The following is a 19,327-nucleotide window of genomic DNA, read 5'->3' as shown; positions in this document are numbered from 1 at the left end:
GAATTCGTGCATGGGTGGGTTCTGGCCAGCCCACCTTGATCGGGACCAATTGGGGCCAGTCGGCCAGGTGGGAAGGGGTCATGGGAAGTTGGCCGGCCGGCCCCACCCCCATCCAGCCGGTTGGCTGGCTGCAGTGCAAGTCATAGCGACCAGTTGTTTTGGTCATTTGGGTCACTTGGCTTTTATATATATATATATATATATATATATATGTATATATATATATATATATATATTACTCTAATTTAAATAGGTAATTTGACAGCCTGAGAGGTATATTTGTGTCTGCCTATTATCTACCTATCCATTTAGTTACAACTGAATAATCTCTAATTGATTTTTTAAATTTATTTTTATTTTTTAATTGTTAACAGTATTACAAATGTCCCCCATTTACCTTCCAGTCTGCCCCCTTCCATACAGGCACCAGCCCACCCCAAGGCCTTCACCACATTATTGTCTGTGTCCATGGATTTTTATGTTGGTTATCTCAAGATGAGCAAAATCATAAGTTTGGTTTCTGTATAAGGCTTTTAGATTTCTTTGCTTATATGCTAAAGTTCACTCTGACAGCAAACATCTGCAAGAACTCTTAAGACTCTTTGATAGGAAAAAAAGAAGTGTCAATAAATTTCAATACAAGGTGGGGCAAAAGTAGGTTTACAGTTGTGAGTATGCGAAACGGTTTATTCTTGTATTTTTATTTATTAACTAGAGTCCTGGTGCACAAAAAATCATGCAAGAGTAGGCCCTCACAGCCGTGGCTGCCTCTGGGCCCCTGCAGCCCCACCCCTTGCCCACTGGTTGTTCTGTGGTCAGGTCTAATTAGCATATTAGCTCTTTATTATATAGGATTATTGTATTATTTATTTCTTCTATTAATTATTTATTATTTGCTGTATTATTTTCCATACAAACAATTGTAGCTGTTTTTGGCCCACTCTGTATAGCAAAGTCTGAAGAAAAAAAATAATTCAAAAAGGTTTGCAAAATTATTGACTATATTCCCTATGCTGCATATCTAAAACTAATAAAAAATGATGCTGAATGCCAAATTTAATATAAAGATAAAAATGTTTAAATATAAAAATATATAAAGAAAACGTTTGGTAGGAGATGAGTTACAATTTATCAATTACACCAGAGTGAAAGGATATGAGTCATTATAGACTTAAAGATATAAAACTCAATAGACTTCAATATAAGTACTTGAACTTTAGCAGGAAAAATATTAAAAATAACATAGAAACATTATTCTGCCATTGTAATAAATCACAAGATATTTGTATCTGAAACGTAGAATAACTTCTTATTGTTGAGAAACAGGGAAAAAGTATATAAAATGAAAGAAATCCCCAAGCAAAACCACACATCTTAAGGAGATAAAGGTATTGATTTGAGAGGATAGGCTTTAAAGAGATAAAATTTTTATACTCAGACAAAGTGAAAATTCATAATATAAATAGATAAAACAGACAAAAGTCTTTTGTCAGGATAAACAAAATGGGAGGTGTAAAAGTAATTTCTTATCAAATAAGGTATCATAGTTCTGGGAAATATTCTCTGAATGTAGAAGGAAAGTAAATTTTTTTTTATAATATTTTTTAATATATTTTATTGATATTTCACAGAGAGGAAGGGAGAGGACAGAGAGCTAGAAACATCGATGAGAGAGAAACATCGATCAGCTGCCTCCTGCACACCTCCCACTGGGGATGTGCCCACAACCAAGGCACATGCCCCTGACCGGAATCGAACCCGGGACCCTTCAGTCCACAGGCCGACGCTCTATCCACTGAGCCAAACCGGTTTCGGCAGAAGGAAAGTAAATTTTGAAGAAATAAAAAATATTTATTTAAACAACAAGTAGCTGATGACTTTGACATGAGTTAAGATCTAAGTTGTTTCAAGAAAACTTAATAAAAACCCTTGCACAGAGCTTCAATCTATCATCAGTAAAATTAACATGATGAGGGACACATTAATAAGCCACACTCTTCTCCATAAATTGTTTGGTCCTGTTATAAAGCTAAATCCTTACAATAGAGGGATCACTTACTTTACCAGATAGTAAGAATGAGTGAGAAAATATAGAAGGCTCATTAATATAATCATCAAATCATACTATACCTTTTTGTCTATATCATACTTTTGATAAAAGGTTAAGTCATTGCTACCCTGTTGTCTTTAATACTCCTATATATTCAATGCAATCCCTACTAAAATCCCAAAATGGCATATTTCACAGATCAAAAACAAACATTCCTTCTCTAACTGGCTTATTTCACTTAGCATAATGCTCTCCAGTTCCATCCATGCTGTTGTAAATGGTAAGAATTCCTTCTTTTTTACCATTGTGTGGTTGTACCACAGTTATTATTTATTTATTTATTTATTTATTTTTATTAATATATTTTATTGATTTTTTTACAGAGAGGAAGCGAGAGGGATAGAGAGCTAGAAACATCGATGAGAGGGAAACATCAATCAGCTGCCTCCTGCAACACCCCCTACTGGGGATGTGCCTGCAACCAAGATACATGCCCTTGACTGGAGTCGAACCTGGGACCCTTCAGTTCACAGGCCGACGCTCTATCCACTGAGCCAAACCGGTTAGGGCATACCACTCATCTGCTGATGGGCACTTAGGCTGTTTCCAAATCTTAGCTATGGTGAAGTGTTCTAGGGGATTGGAGGAGGGTTATGGGGGGCTGAGGGCACATATGTAATACCTTAATCAATAAAGAAATAAAAAAAATCCAAATATGTATATGGAAACAAAAAGACACCAAGTAGCTGCAGCAGTCCTGAGAAAGAAGAACAAAGGTGGAGGGATCACAAGACCAGATATCAAGCTATATTACAAAGCTACTGTAATCAAAACAGCCTAGTACTGGCACAAGAACAAACATATAGATTAATGGAACAGAACAGAAAACCCAGAAATCGATCCAAGCCATTATGCTCAATTAATTTTCAATAAAAGAGGCAAGAGCATACAATAAAGATAGTCTCTTCAATAAATGGTGTTGGGATAATTGGACAGATACATGCAAAAAAAAAAAAAAAAATGAAACTAGACCACAAACTTAAACCATACACAAGGACAAACTTAAAATGGATAAAAGATTTAAATGTAAATCATAGAATCATAAAAATCCTTGAAGAAAACATAAGCAGCAAATGATACAACTCCTAGCACAAGAGAAACAAAGGAAAAAATAAACAAATGGGACTACATCAAAATAAAAAGCTTCTGCACAGCAAAATAAAACAACATGTAAATTAAATGGGAATCCACTGTATGAGAGAGCAAATTTGCCAATTGTAGGGGGCGGTTATAGGGTTAAGCCTCGGACTGGCCTGCTAGCAAAGCTGCAAACAAGTCCCAGTTTAGAGGGCACAGCCCTCTTAGCATAATTAAGCTTGATCCTGTGATGCTCCCTAGATCTTTCCTGGGTAGCTAATGGGCTGTGGAAGGTGCTGCCAAAACAAGTGAAACTCACAAGAACATTGTAACTATGGTGACCACTACCTTGTTTACCTCTGACTATAAAATAAAGCATCAGCTTGTAGTCTGGATCTGTTCTGTGGTCTCAGCCAGGCACAGAAGATCCAAGACCCAGCTTATTCTCTTTGTCTGTCTTTTCTTCATCCTTCACCGGCCCTCCCTAAGGCTCGCTGAACCCTTGGCTGTGCGGGCACAGCACAGCCAATGATACATCTGATAAGGGGTTAATATCCAAAATATATAAAGTACTCATACAAATCAACAAAAGGAAAACAAACAACACAATAAAAAAATGGGCAGAAGACCTAAATAGAAACTTCTCCAAGGCAGACATACAAATGTCCAAGAGACACATAAAAAAATGCTCCTCACTAATCAGCAGAAAGATGCACATTAAAACATCACTGAGGTATCACCTCACCCATGTCAGAATGGCTACTATCAATAAATCAATAAACAAGTGCTTGTGAGAATGTGGAGTAAAAAGAACCCTAATACACTGCTGGTGGAATGCCGACTTGTACAGCCACTATGGAAATCAGTTTGGAGTGTCCTCAAAAATTAAAAATGGGCCCTGACCAGTTTAGCTCAGTGGATAGAGTGTCAGCCTGCAGACTCAAGTGTCCCAGGTTCGATTCCAGTCAAGGGCGTGCACCTTGGTTGTGGGCACATCCCCAGTGGGGGGTGTGCAGGAGGCAGCTGATCGAAGTTTCTCTCTCATCCATGTTTCTAACTCTCTATCCCTCTCCCTTCCTCTCTGTAAAAAAATCAATAAGATATATTTTTTTAAAAAAATTAAAAATGGAACTGCCATTTTACCCAATGATTCAACTTTTAGAAATATATCCTGAGAAGCCTGAAACAATAATCAGAAAGAACATATGCACCCTTATGTTCAGTGCTATTTACAATAGCCAAGATCTGGAAATAGCCCAAGTACTCAACAACAGATGAGTGGCTAAAAAAGTTGTGGTACATTTACACTGTGGAATACTATGCAGTAGTAAAAAAGGATATCTTACCCTTTGAGACAGCATGGAGGGACTTGGAGAGTATTATGCTAAGTGAAATAAGCCAAACAGAGAAATACATGTATAGCATGATCTCAGTCATATGTGGAATCTACTGAACAAAATAAACTGTTGAACAAAATACATCCAGAGATATAGAAGCGTGGAACAGACTGTCAATGTCAAATATCAGAGGGAAGGTGGGGGTAGGTGGGTGGGAAGAGATCAACCAAAGAACTTGTAGGTATATATATATATATATATATATATATATATATATATATATATATATCCCATGGACACAGGCAATAGTGTGGTGAAGGTCTGGGGTGGGGTGGGGTGGGTTAGATGGGGTCAATGAGGAAAAATGGGGTCATATGTAGTACTTTCAACAATAAAGATTTTTTTAAAAAAACTTACCACAATGTTACATGTCAATTATATCTCAATAAAATGTAATTAAAAAAATAAAACCACTGAGAAAATGTAGACATAAGTAAATACTGCTAAAAATTATTGAATATTATCTGTAGCTGAAATAGTTTTAAGCACTTTACATGCAGTAACTCCTTTAATCTTCCAATGATCCTATAATGTAGGCATTATTACTATCATTTCAGCTGTAGAGATGAGGAAACTAAAACCAGAAATGAAGTTCTGTGCTCAATTTATTTCCATAGCTGTGTCAAGCATACATATTCAGTGAACCTGGGATTCAGATTCAGTAAGTTTAGATGCAGTGACTATACTCTGAACAGTAAAATGTTGCTTCATAATTAGGATTCATGGAGACCTAAGAGAACTAACTACACTCATTTGCCCCAAAACAGTGTGGGGGGTATACTGTAATAACTATGTATTGTAGCATTTTATTAAGGTATATAAATGTTGAATCACTATGTTGTACACCTGAAATTAATATAATAATGTATGCCAATTATAATGTAAAAATTAAAAAGAAAGTTAAAGGAGATTAAATATGGCAGCAGAGCAAATGGATGCTACACTGACATGCTTCTAGAAACAAACTGAAATTACAACTAAAATATGAAAAAAAAAAACATTCTGAATAATCAATTGAAGACTAGCTGAAGAGATCCCTGATAACCAAGGATAGAAAGTGGAGACCACATAGAGACTAGTAGGAAGGGTAGAGGTGTGAATTGGCAGAACAGACTCCCACAGACAGCAGCTGACGTTCTGGAGGGATATCTCAGCTATAGAGGGTTCCCACTTAGAATTCTGGATTCTAAACCCCAAGCTGGGCTCCCCAGCCCAGATCACCAGAACTGAGAAAGGTTCCCGCATAACACCTTGCTGTGAAAAGCAGCAGGATTGCTGGCTGCTAGCCAGAGATGGCTAGAAATGCAGGTATCCTCCTAAAGAGCCAATGCACAAAATTTCATGTGCAGTCATTCCGTGGGTTCCAGCTGAGGGAGGGCAGAGTAGACTGGAGCTGTGTGAGCAGAAGCCAGGGTTGGGGTTAGAGCTCTGAAGGTGCTCTAATGGTTTTTTGTGCTGAGTCATGGGGCATAGGTCATCTTTCCCAGGCAGACCTTTGCAATCCAGGCACTTTTTGCCTGGGGGGCGGGCACAAAGAGGCAGTTGCCCCACTCCATTGGAAAATCCCTTGCCCCAACCTGTGGAGTTTCTGAGGCCCATTAAGAGACTGAGAATAAAAAGTACCATCCATGCAGAAACAATTGCCCCACCCTATTGGAAAACCTCTCACCTCACATGTGGACAATAGCCTGAGGCTACTCAATACAACCAATCTGCAGGCAGAGGAAAGTGTCTGGAGGCTTTGAGTCTTTGTCTGATCTGATTAGTCAGAAACAGTCAAAGCCTTTGACATTATCCTTCACTAGAGATTGGGAGACATAGCAAATCTTCCTAATATATAGTCACAGACCCAAACAGGCAACCAAAATGAGAGACCAAAAAACAAACAAACAAACAAATAAACAAACAAACAAAAAGAACATCCCCCAAACGAAAAAATCAAGAGAATTCTACAGAAGAGTGAAAAGCAATAGAGATAAGAAATTTATCAGATATAGACATCAGAATAATGATGGAAAAGATGATCAACAGGATGAGAAAAGATAGAGTAACTGTGAAGTATGATACAACACAAAGAAACAACACAGTGGAAGGAATGCACAACAGATTGGGGGAAGCCAAGGATCAGATCAATAAATTGAAGACAGGGTAGAAAAAAATCACTCAATCAGGGAACCAAAAAAGAAAAACAATAAAAAGCCAGAGGATAGCTTAAGGAGCTGTGGGACAACATGAAATGTAACAATATTCACATCATAGGAGTACTAAAAAGTAAAGAAAATGAGCCAGGTATAGAGAACCTGCTTAAAGAAATAGTGGCAGAAAACTTCCCTAACCTGATGAAGGAAAAAGTCACACAAGTTCACGGGCACAGAGAGTCCCAAGCAAGAAGAATCTAAACAGGCCCATGCCCAGATGCAAGCAATTGCTTAATTATAATTAAAATGCCAAATATTGAAGGCAAAGAGAAAATATTAAAGGCAGCAAAAGAAAAGCAATTTGTTATCTACAAAGGAGCTCCCATAAGGTTGTCAGTTGATATCTCATCAGAAACTCTACAGGCCAGACAGATATGACATGAAGTATTCAAGGTAATGAAAAGCAAGTATCTGAAGCCAAGATTACTATATCCAGAAAGGCTATCATTCAAAATAGATGGTGAAATAAAGAGCTTCTCAGACAAAAAACAAAACAAACAACAAAACAAAACAAAACACACACACACACACACACACACAACAACAACAACAACAACAACAAAAACAGGTAAAAGAGTTTATTACCACCAAACCAGCACTGCAAGAAATGATAAAGGGACTGCTGTAATATATATATTGAGAGAGAGACACAGGCATACAGAATTAAAATGGCAATAAATAAGTGCCCATTAATAATAACCATAAATGTAAATGGTTTAAGTGCTTCAATAAAAAGACATAATGTAGCTGAATGTATATAAAAAGAAAATTAAACTATTAAAAAAAGACAGATTATCTGAACTCCTTCTAATTTAAGAAAGATCTTTGGTCATACTTGATGCTCTATTTTAAAATTCACTTAAGACGGAGTTTCTTTCCAGTAAGATCTAAAACATATCTTGTTCCTATGAACTTAAAAAAAACAAAACACCTCACCTGAGGAAATATATTTGATTTTTGCGAGAGGAAAAAGGGATATTGTGAGAGAGAACGAGGTAGAGAGAGAGAGAGAGAGAAACATCAATGTAAGAGAGACACTTGGGATTGAACCCACTAGGTATGTGCCCTGTCCAGTAATTGAACCTGCAACCTTTTGGTGTACAGGGTGACATTCTAATCAACTGAGACACCTGACCAGGGCTTATTTACTGAGAGTATTTATAATCTTCAAAATTGAAAATTGTATCTATCTCATATTCAGACACTGTTCTGTCCTGTACATCCACTGCTTTTTCCTCATTTCACAATCCTGGCAGCAGTTTTGACAGTTAACCCAAACTGAACTTCTGGGATTGTAAGTCATGAAAATTGTCTCATACTTTCTAATAAATAAATAACAATGCTGATATAATACCAGAGAGGTTTAAAATTAGCAAAATAGAAAAAAATGTGATTTCTCAGAAAACCATAGTGGGATGGAGGAAAGAATGATTAAACTGTAAATTTTAACCATGTCTATAATAACAACAGAAAAGGAAAACATGGTTTCTACTAGCTATTTTAAGGTTTACTACCTTACCATAATTTGCTCCAGATCCAAAACATTTCTCTTTTCATAAAATGAACAGATAGAAATTAAAGAATGCCCTATTGTTAAATTTACTATTATTTTGATTTAATATATAATTTCAAATATAAACATAAATGGATTTTAAAGAATATTTATAGTTATTTTATGTATGAAATTAATAATTCTGCAGAAGGCATATCTATTAGAAAATTAGAATAATTATTTATATATGGACAATGACACATGTTGAAAGGCTTTAGAAGTCAAAAATACAAACAATACCCTAGAGAAGCATTCATGGGACATTAAATCATTAAAACATGGAATTCTAAAACCTAAAGTTACATTTCATAGGCTGTATTTAAGAGCAAGTCAACCCAGCTGTAAAATAATTATTTCGCATTAGGGATTAGGCCTTAGAGCTATGATGGTGAGAAGGTGTTTTAAACACTCTATGTCTTACACTTTGATTAATATTCTTTTCTGAGCAACAAAATTTCATGGCAGTATCACATTGTTATATTTTCTATAGTAACACATTTACCCAGGACCCATGGTAATATCATCCACTCGACGATGGTTGGTGGTGGACCTTGTCTGTTCAAATCAGACCTGTCGATGTGTTGAGAGGCAAGCAACAGCAGAAACAAAAAAGTCAAGTAGGATGCTGTATGGCAGATAAACTTGATAAATGGTTTTCGGATAAACAGTCCAAGAGGGCTTTTAGGAGCTATAAGGTAGCATACAGAGAAGACGGGAAAAAGAAGTCCTATTATGAAACATGTCGCCATCTTCACTGCCCAGTGTCTTCTCCTCCACCCTGGGAACTCGTCGTACCAGCGAGATGCAAGCAGTTGTTGACAATTGGGCTGGGCAACAAACTAAATGGAAAGGAAGTGGAAAAGAAAGATTCAGTGTTACATGTAAAGGCTTCAGTTCATTAATAAGCTTATTAATAAGTCAATCCAATAAATTTAGTTAAAAATTTTTAAAAGAACACTGAATTATCTTTAAAGTCAGAAGTTCTATTTTACTTTTTTAAATATATATATTTTAATTGATTTCAGAGAGGAAGGGAGAGGGAGAGATAGAGACATCAATGGTGAGAGAGAATCATTGATTGGCTGCCTCCTGCATGTCCCCTTCTGGGGTGAGCTGCAGAATCAAACCCTCATCGGGGCAGGCCAGCTGGACCCCACCCATGCACAAATTCATGCACCGGGCCTCTAGTATGGCATAAAATATAAATGTTAATAGTGGTTATTTCTTGGTTTAGTGGTTATTTTCCAGCTATGACATACACTTATATTTCATTTTTTACTTGCATGTACTTTTAACATTTTCTATAATAAGCTCTTAAGTACTTTTATCATTTAGAAAAAATAAATATACTTTTATTTGAATTGAGGCAATAAGAAAAACATACATGAAATCATTTTGGGATTACCAGAATGTAAATCATCATAGCTGAACTTGGTGGAAATAAAGCAAATTCTTTACCTAAGTATAATCAATTACCATAAACAAAACATTTCACAAACATGACATTTTTTTTTATCCTGGTACCATGTTTGAGATGTAGCATGGAGCTTATTTTATTTTAAGACTGAGAATAGAGGAAGTTTTAAGAGGTCAGCAAATTTATTCAAGATTCCATACCTAGCAAATGATGAAATGTTTGACGACCTGGTCCAGGAATTTTTTTTTTCTCTGTACACTACATTTCTCATTGGAACTGACAACTAAGCATTATATAAATTCAGATAAGTTTTTCTCTTTTGGATGGAAATGTCTGAGAACACTTCCTATCGGGTAGAGCTGTTAAACAGAAAAGAGAAGGGAAGGCAATTTAAGGCAACATAAGTGGGAGAGAGAGCATATCCTAGTGAAAAAGTGTATAGTGTGCTTAAGGGATGCCCATGGGTAGTTTTGACTGTAGCAGAAGCTTAAGTCCTTTGTTAGGACTGTAGGAAAGTTCTGTTAGCATAAAAAAAATAAGCCTGACCTATGCTTTTAAAAATTAAACACTTTTATGTACACTTTTCATATACTTCATAACAAATCGGAATGTAGACATCATCATTTCTAATTTTCAGATGTTAAGAAAATTTTTCAAAATTTGGAGATAGGTAAAAAGATGACCACATGTCTTTTTGAGGTTATAGTGTTTAACAGGATTATCTAATCCTCCTGGGCATTATGTTCTATATCATCTACTAGACAAATAGGAGAAAGAAAAAGTGGGGAAAAAAGAGGTTGTACAGCTTAGGAAAAACAGAAAGAGATTACAAGATGGCTACGGAGTAGCTGGAAACTCTGTCTGCTGGCTTCCAACACTGGATCAGCCATGCGGCAAAACTGCAGAGCAATCAGCTTAAAATAAAACAGTTGAAGTGTAGCTGATCTAAAATATTGAGAGCAGGGACCATGGAGGAAGGACAGGAGGAGATGGGAAGAAGGTGAACCAACTTGTGCATGTGTGGGCTGGAAAGCCAGAGGCATATTGTGGGTGTAGATTACCTGCCCCTAGGAGCATGGGGTCTCAGCCCCATGCAGCTATCCCCAACCCATAGCACCAGGGAAGAGAAGGGGAGACCAGGTAGCATCAGGTGATGGGAATCAGTGGGGATTCAGTCCATCTGGGAGACTCAGACCTGACCATCCCAGGCAAAGAGCAATTTCTTTGTTACAACACCAGTCTGGGAAGTTCGCTCCAATCTGTGTCTGCAGGAGAGGCCGCGTGGAAAAGTTTGGGCTGGTGGAAGGTCTGATCAATACACCCAGCAGTGACTCTGAGGGGCCCTTTATTCCCTGAAAGAATTTTGGTCAAAGATATGGATGGGGGCTGGACAGTGTGGCTTAGGAAAAAGGATTGGTCTTGCCCACCTTGAACACACAGGCAGTGCCAGTCCCTACATACTAGGTCATTACTGTGCCTCTGAGACCCAAGGCAAATGGGAATGGTACTGGGCTTGATATCTATACTCAGTGTTTGGTCTGACAGCAAGGAGGATTCAGACTCTTGGTCTGGTTGGAACCTGGGAGGCCCCATCCAGCAGGAGATGAACACACAGAAAGTGTGCAAAGTGGGGCTGATTTTTTTTATCACCTCCTACTTGGAACCTGGCAGAGCTGAGGCATTGCGACTGTTTCCTCTGGGTGGGCTTCTGTCTGGGAGACAGACCGGTATGTGCTGGGCCCTTCAGCTGCATTATGGACAAGCAGAGGAGATTCCCAGTGAATTCAGCCAGCACAGCCCTGGGAAGAAGAGGCAATGCCCACTCCCCCTCCTACAGGTTAGGGCACCAACACTATTTGATTAGGTTTGTTGTTTGTTTGTTTGTTTTACCACACCTTCTTTATCCATTTATTTGTTGATGGACACTTAGGCTTTTTCCATATCTTGGCAATTGTAAATAATCCTATCTACTAAAAGAGTAATATGCAAATTAACCATCACCCCGCTACACCACAAGCCACGCCCACCAAACAATCAGGAGCGAGTATGCAAATTAACCTAACCAAGATGGCTGTAGCCCGGGGCGAGCAGGAGGCTTGGGTTTCCCGGACAATGGAGGAAGTCAAGCTTTCCATACACCCTGGCAGGCCCAGGCCTCCACTCAAGGCTACAAAGTTTCAATTATAGAAGATAAATAAATCCCAGATACCAGGGCCTGCACTTGGGTCACCAGGGCGTGTGGCCAGCCTGCAAACCACCACAGGCCCCTCGCCCAGGCCGCCCCACACCCCAAGTGAACCCCCACCATAATCCTGGACATCCTTCAGGGCAAACCAGCCGGCTCCCACCTGTGCACCAGGCCTCTATCCTATCTAATAAAAGAGTAATGTGCAAATTGACCATAACTCCAACACACAAGATGGCTGCCCCCATGTGGTCAAAGATGGCTGCCCCATGTGGACACAAGATGGCCACCACAAGATGGCCAGCAGGGGAGGGAAGTAGGGAGGGACCAGGCCTGCAAGGGGGGGCAGTTGTGGGTGATCAGGCCAGCAGGGGAGGGCAGTTAGAAGTGACCAGGCCAACAGAGGAGGGAAGTTGGGGGTGACCAGGCCTACAGGGGAGGGCAGTTAGGGGTGACCAGGCCTGCAGACGAGGGCAGTTAGGAGCAAACAGGCTGGCAGGGGAGCAGTTAGGCATCAATCAGGCTGGCAGGAGAGTGGTTAGGGGGTGATCAGGCTGACAGGCAGAAGTGCTTAGGGGCAATCAGGAAGGCAGAGGCAGGCGAGCAGATGGGAGCCAGCAGTCCTGGATTGTAAGAGGGATATCCGACTGCCCTTTTAGGCCCAATCCCAGTAGGATTGGGCCTAAATGGGCAGTCGGACATCCCTCGAGGGGTCCCAGATTGGAGAGGGTGCAGACTGGCCTGAGGGACACCCCCCCACCCCGTGCACGAATTTTGTTCACTGGGCCTCTAGTGAAACAATAAATATGGGACTGTAGAAATCTCTTCAATATACTGTTTTTTTGCCTGTTTGTTTTTTCCCTTTATTAAGTAAGGTATTACAAATGTATGCTTATCTCCCCATTGCCCCCCCCTCCCCACTATCCCAATCCTGCTCTCAACCTCACCCCCTGTTTTCTGCATCCATTTGTTATGCTTATATGCATGCATACAAGTCCTTAGGTTGATCTCTCCCTCTTACCCCCACCCTCCCCTACCTGCCCTCTGAGGTTTGAGCATCTGATTGATGCTTCTCTGTCTCTGGATCTGTTTTTGTTCATCTGTTTATGTTGTTCATTATAATCCACAGATAAGTGAGATCATGTGATATTAATCTTTCTCTGACTAACTTATTTCACTTAGCATAATGCTCTCCAACTCCATCCATGCTGTTGCAAATGGCAGGAGTTCCTTTCTTTTTACAGCAGCATCGTATTCCATTGTGTAGATGTACCAAAGTTTTTTAATCCACTCATCTGCTAATGGGCACTTAGGCTAATTCCAAATCTTAGCTATTGTAAATTGTGCTGCTATGAACATAGGGGTGCATATATCCTTTCTGATTGGTGTTTCTAGTTTCTTGGGATATATTCCTAGAAGTGGGATCACTGAGTAAAATGAATTTCCATTTTTAGATTTTTGAGGAAACTCCATAATGTTCTTCACAGTGGCTGCACCAGTCTGCATTCCCACCAGCAGTATACAAGGGTTCCTTTTTTCACCGCATCTTCATCAGAATTTGTTATTTGTTAATTTGTTGATGATAGCCATTCTGACAGGTGTGAGATGGTACCTCATTGTCATTTTGATTTGCATTTCTCATATGATTAGTGACTTTGAGCATGTATTCATATGTCTCTTGGCCTTCCTTATGTCTTATGGTGTAAGTTGGTGGTCTAGTTTCATTTTTCTACATGTGTCTGACCAAATTTCCAAGCACCATTCATTGAAGAGACTGTATTGACTCCATTGTATGTTCTTGCCTCCTTTGTCAAATATTAATTGAGCATAATGGCTTGGGTCAATTTCTGGGTTCTCTGTTCTGTTCCATTGGTCTATATGTCTGTTCTTGTGACAGTACCAGACAGTTTTGAGAACAGTGGCTTGGTAATATAGCTTGATATCTGGTATTGTGATCCCTCCTACGTTGTTCTTCTTTCTCAGGATCACTGCAGCTATTCAGGCTCTTTTTTTTATTCCAGATGAGTTTTTGGAGAGTTCTTTCTAGGTCTGTGAAATATGCTGTTCGTATTTTAATGGGGAGTGCATTGAATCTATAGATTGCTTTGGGTAGTATGGACATTTTAATGATGTTGGTTCTACCAATCCATGAACATGGTATGTTCTTCCATTTGTTTATGTCTTCTTCTATCTCTTTTTTTCAATGTCCTGTAGTTTTATGAGTAAAAGTCTTTTACCTCTTTAGTTACGTTTATTCCTAGGTATTTTATTTTATTTTTTTTTGCGATGGTAAATGGAATTGTTTTTTTAATCTCTCTATAAGTTCACTATTGGTGTATAAAAATGCCATTGATTTCTTGGCTTTAATTTTGTATCCTGCTGCATTGCCCAATTCATTTATTAGGTCTAAATTTTTTTTTGATGGAGTCTTTAGGGTTTTCTATGTACAGTGTCATCTCATCTGCAAATAATGACAATTTTACTTCTTCTTTTCCAGTTTGGATGCCTTTTATTTCTTCTTCTTGTATGATCGCTTTGGCTAGCACTACCAGTGCTATGTTGAACAGGAGTGGTGATAGCGGGCATCCCTGTCTTGTTCTTTTTCTTAAGGGAAATGGTTTAGTTTTTGCCCATGGAGTATGATGTTGGCTGTAGGTTTGTCATATAAGGCTTTTATTATGTTGAGGTATGATCCCTCAATTCCCACCTTGCTGAGTGTTTTTATCAGAAATGCATTTGTCAAATGCGTTTTCTGCATCAATTGATATGATTATGTGATTTTTGTCTCTCAATTTGTTTATGTGATGTATCACATTTGTTGATTTGCAGATATTGTACCATCTTTGCATCTTTGGAATAAATCCCACTTGGTCTATGATCTATCTATTTTAATGCTGAATCTGATTTGCTAGAAGTTTGTTGAGAATTTTAGCATCTATGTTCATCAAGGATACTGGCCTGTGGTTCTCTTTTTTTGGTATCTTTATCTGGTTTTGGAATTAGGGTAATGATGGTTTCATAGAAAGAGCTTGGAAGTGTGCCTTCCTCTTGAATTTTTTGGAATAGTATGAGAAGGATAGGTTTTAGTTCTTCTTTGAATACTTGGTAGAACTCCCCTGTAGAGCCATCTGGACCAGGGCTTTTGTTTACTGGAAGCTTTTTGATTACTGTTTCAATTTCATCGGTGGTTATCAGCCTATTCAGGTTTTTTAATTCTTCCAGATTGAGTTTTTGGAGCTTTTATTTTTCTAGGAATGTGTCCATTTTGTTGATTTAGTTGTCCAGTTTGTTGGAGTAAAGTTGTTCACAGTATTTTTTTTTTACAATTCTTTGTATATCAGTGGGGTCAGTTGTTACTTCACCTCTTTCATTTCTGATTTTGTTTATTTGGGTCTTCTCTCTTTGCTTTTTGGTGAGCCTGGCTAGAGGTTCATTAATCTTGTTTATCCTTTCAAAGAACCAGCTCTTGGTTTCATGGATCTTTTGTATTGTTTTTTTGGTCTCTATGTCATTTATTTCTGCTCTGATCTTTATTGTCTCCTACCTTCTGGATACTGTGGGCTTTTCTTGCTGCTCTCTTTCTAATTCTTTAAGTTGCAATGGTAGATAATTTATTGCCAGTTTTTCTTGTTTTTGAGGTAGGCCTGTAGAGCTACAAACTTCTCTCTAAGGACTACTTTCATTGTGTCCCATAGATTTTGGATTGTTGTGCTTTCATTGTCATTTGTTTCCAGGATGCTTTTAATTTCTTCTTTGATCTCTTTGGTAACCCAATCATTGTTTAATAGCATGCTATTTAGCCTCCAAGTGTTTGATTTTTTTCATTGTTTTTATTGTAGTTAATTTTTAGTTTTATGCCATTGTGATCTGAGAAGATGCTTGTTATGATTTCTATCCTCTTGAATTTGAAGAGACTTTTCCTGTGTCCTAATATGTGGTCTATCTTTGAAAATGTCCCAGGCTCACTGGAGAAGAATGTATATTCTATAACTTTGCCGTGAAATATTCTGAAGATGTCAATTAAGTCCATCTGATCTAGTGAGTCACTTAGGATTGCTGTTTCTTTGCTGATTTTTGTTTAGAAGATTTATTCAGTGGTGTCAGTAGGGTATTAATGTCCCCTACTGTTACTATATTGCTATTGAATACTCTCTTGATATCTTTCAGAAGTTATTTCATGTAGTTGGGTGCTCCAGTATTGGGTGCATATATGTTTATCAGAGATATATCTTCTTGTTGAATTGCTTCCTTCAGTATTATGTAGTGGCCTTACTTATCTCTTGGTGTGGCCTTACTTATCTCTTGGTATGGCCTTTACTTTGAGATTTATTTTGTCAGATATAATATTGCAACCCCAGCTTTTTTCTCATTTCCATTTGCTTGAAAAAATTTTTTCCATTCCTTCACTATCTGTCTGTGTGAATCCTTTGTTTTGAGGTGGCTCTCTTGCAGACAGCAAAAATATGGGTCATGTTTTCTTATGCATTCACCTTCCCTATGTTTTTTGATTGGAGCATTTAATCCATTTACATTTAATGTTATTATTGATAAGTACTTGTTTGTCATCATTTTTATTTTCAATGTTTGTGTTTCTTCATGCCTTTCTGTTTCTTCTTTTTACAGCAGTCCCTTTAGCACTTCTTGCATTGCTGGCTTGGTGGTAATAAATTCTCTTAGCTCTTTTTTGTCTGTGAAGTTCCTGATTTCACCTTCAAATTTGAATGAAAGTTTTGCTGGGCATAGTAGTCTTGGATTCAGTCCCTTGCTTTGCATCACTTTATATATTTCATTCTATTCCCTTCTGGCCTGGTGTGTTTCTGTTGAGAAATCAGTTGATATTCTAATGGGAGATCCCTTTCTGTCTCTCTCTGGCAGCCTTTAAAATTCTTACTTTGTTGTTGATGTTTGCCAATTTAATTATGATGTATTTTGGTGTTGGTCTTTTTTACATTCATCTTGTTTGAGACTCTATGTGCTTCTTGGACTTGTGTAGTTTTTTGTTTTTGTTTTGCCAATATCAGGGAAGTTTTCTGTCATTATTTCTTCAAACAGGTTTTCTATTCCTTGCTTCTCTTCTTCTCCTTCTGGTACCTGTAGTATGTAGATGTTGTTTCATTTTGTGTTGTCCCATAGGTCCCTTAGGCTCTCCTCCTGCTTTTTAAATTTTCTTTCCAGTTGCTGCTGTGTTTGTGTGTTTTTTTCCTTCCTTGTCTTCTAATTCACTTAAGTGGTCCTCAGCCTCTTCTAGTCAACTGTTTAAGCCTTCCATTGTGTTCTTTGTTGCAATTATGTCGTTCTTCATTTCATCTTGTTCCTTTTCATGTTGGTGACATTCTCATTCAGCTCCTTATAATTCTCATTGAGTTGTGTGTATTTGTCATCCAGCCGTTTGAGCATCCTTATAGCCATTACTCTGAATTATTTCTCTGACATGTTACTTGCCTCCTTTTCATTTAACTACCTTTCTGGTGATTCCTCTTTTATGTCCCTTTGGGGATTGCTTTTTTGTCTCCCCATGTTTTTCTGTAACATTTTAATTGTTTCTGTGTCCTAGATCTGACTGCTTTGTTACCCAGGCTCTTTTGGGTATGGTGCCACTGATGTGATCTCTCAGATCTCCTAGGTTTGGTAATCTAACATAGCTTCCTATTTGAGCTATTTGGCTTCTCTTGATGTAGGCTTGCGAGCTGGAAAGGCACAACTGCAGTGTCCTGAAGTCAGCAGCCAGGGAGGGGGATGTCCCAATTTTTCCTGCCTTGTGCCCTTGCTTGAAATTGCTTGTGCCCAGTGGGGGCTCACAGAGGCACACAGGAACCGTCTTTTGGGGTGATGCGGCTCAGGAGACCTGTGCTCTGGAAAGGTGCGACTGTGGTGTCCAGAATTCTGTAGCTATGGGTTGGGAAGACTCAGTTTTTGCCGTTTCCCTCGTGTTCGGATACACGCGCACCCAGTGGTGGCTCACAGGGGCACCCATGGTGCGTTTGCCAGCACAGTGCACTGACACACTCTGAAGGGCCCTGGCACTGAAGCCACATGGTTGAGGTGTCTGTGGGCAGGTATCCAGGAAGAGGGAATTCAGAATTTCTACTGCGGGGGCTTACAGTGGCATCCAAAAGCTGCCTGTGGAGCAGTGGGCTTGGTAGGCCTATGCACTGGAAAAGCAGAACTGTAGTGTCTAGAGTTCTGCAGCTGTGGGGTCAGAAGACTCAGTTTTTGCTGCTGCATCCGTGGTTGGATATGCACGCTCCAAGTGGTGACTCACAGGGGCACCTGGGGTGCTTTTGCTGACGTGGAGCTCTGATGCACTCTGAGGGGCCCTGGCACTGAAGTTGCTCAACCAAGATTTCTGTGGGCGGATATGCAGGATGACTGGATTCAGAATTTCCACTGCCGGGGCAGTGTTCCCCTATCTGTACAATATCTCACCCAGTGGGGGCTCACAGTGGCTCCCAAGAGCAGCCTGTGGAACAATGGGCTCAGAAGGCCTGCACACTGGAAACTTGCAACTGTGGCGGTGTGTTTGTAGGCGCAGAGCTCTGATGCACTCTGAGGGGCCCTGGTGCTGAAGTTGTGTGACCGAGGTATCTGTGGGCAGGTATCCAGTTAGAGTGAATTCAGAATTTCCACTGCCAGGGCAGTGCATCCTGACTGTACAAGATCGCACCCGGTGGGGGCTCACAGCAGCATCCAAGAGCTGCCTGTGGAGTGGTGGGCTCAGGAGGCCTGCATGATGGAAGTGCACGACTGTGGTGTCCAGACGTCTATTGCTGGAGAAGGGGGAAGTTGCACTTAGTGCTGCAGGAATGGTACACTTTTGGAGGTGGAGGTCCTATGGTTTGCAGGTCTGTGGGTGGGACAGCAGGATTTGGCTGGAGTGGCTGCTGGGTCGCAGGCAGTGTTGAAGGGCTGTCTGGGTGGTGGTGTTGATGAGTTCCTAAAAGAGGTCACTGTCCCCTTCAAGATGGTGTGGGTGCCATGCTCGAGTCCTGCAGCCTGGGGAGTGTCCACTGTGGTGGTAGTTTCTCCCTGTCCAAGAGAGCCTGGTCTGCCAGCCCCTGGTGCTCTTGCTGGATTTAACTGTCCCTCACTCACTCACACACACACACCACACATCCACACACTCTCTTTTCACCTCCTCACTCACTCACTCACTTCCTCTCCCTCACCTCCATCCTGCCAGCCGTCATCTTCACTTCTCCTGTGATTTATGTTTAAACCACCCTGACGAGGTCCCAGATTCCCTTTCAGAGTGCAGTTTTGTGGGGGAAGGTAGAACATCTCAGAGTAAGGATATTCAACACTGGAGACGCAAGTCAGACCCAGACTCTGGGCTCCAGAGGCCCTGCCCCTGGTCTAATTGGGACTATGCCCAGCCCAATTTCAGTCAGATT

At 39.8% G+C, this 19,327-nt stretch overlaps 1 protein-coding gene across 1 annotated transcript in view; it reads right to left on the bottom strand.

The window, feature by feature from the left end:
* The window catches only part of TRPC4 (transient receptor potential cation channel subfamily C member 4), a 497,078-nt gene that overhangs the window by 181,734 nt on the left and 296,017 nt on the right, over positions 1 to 19,327 (bottom strand). Inside the window, exon 4 of the mRNA XM_080659641.1 lies at positions 8,837 to 9,173. Within this exon, the coding sequence (XP_080515767.1) occupies positions 8,837 to 9,173 (337 nt within the window). The remainder of the gene's footprint in view (positions 1 to 8,836; positions 9,174 to 19,327) is intronic.

This window comes from Plecotus auritus (genome assembly GCF_963455305.1).
Source record: "Plecotus auritus genome assembly, chromosome: 3".
Lineage (NCBI taxonomy): Eukaryota > Metazoa > Chordata > Mammalia > Chiroptera > Vespertilionidae > Plecotus > Plecotus auritus.
Note: the sequence above shows the minus strand (reverse complement) of the source record. Positions and strands in the feature narration are given on the sequence as shown.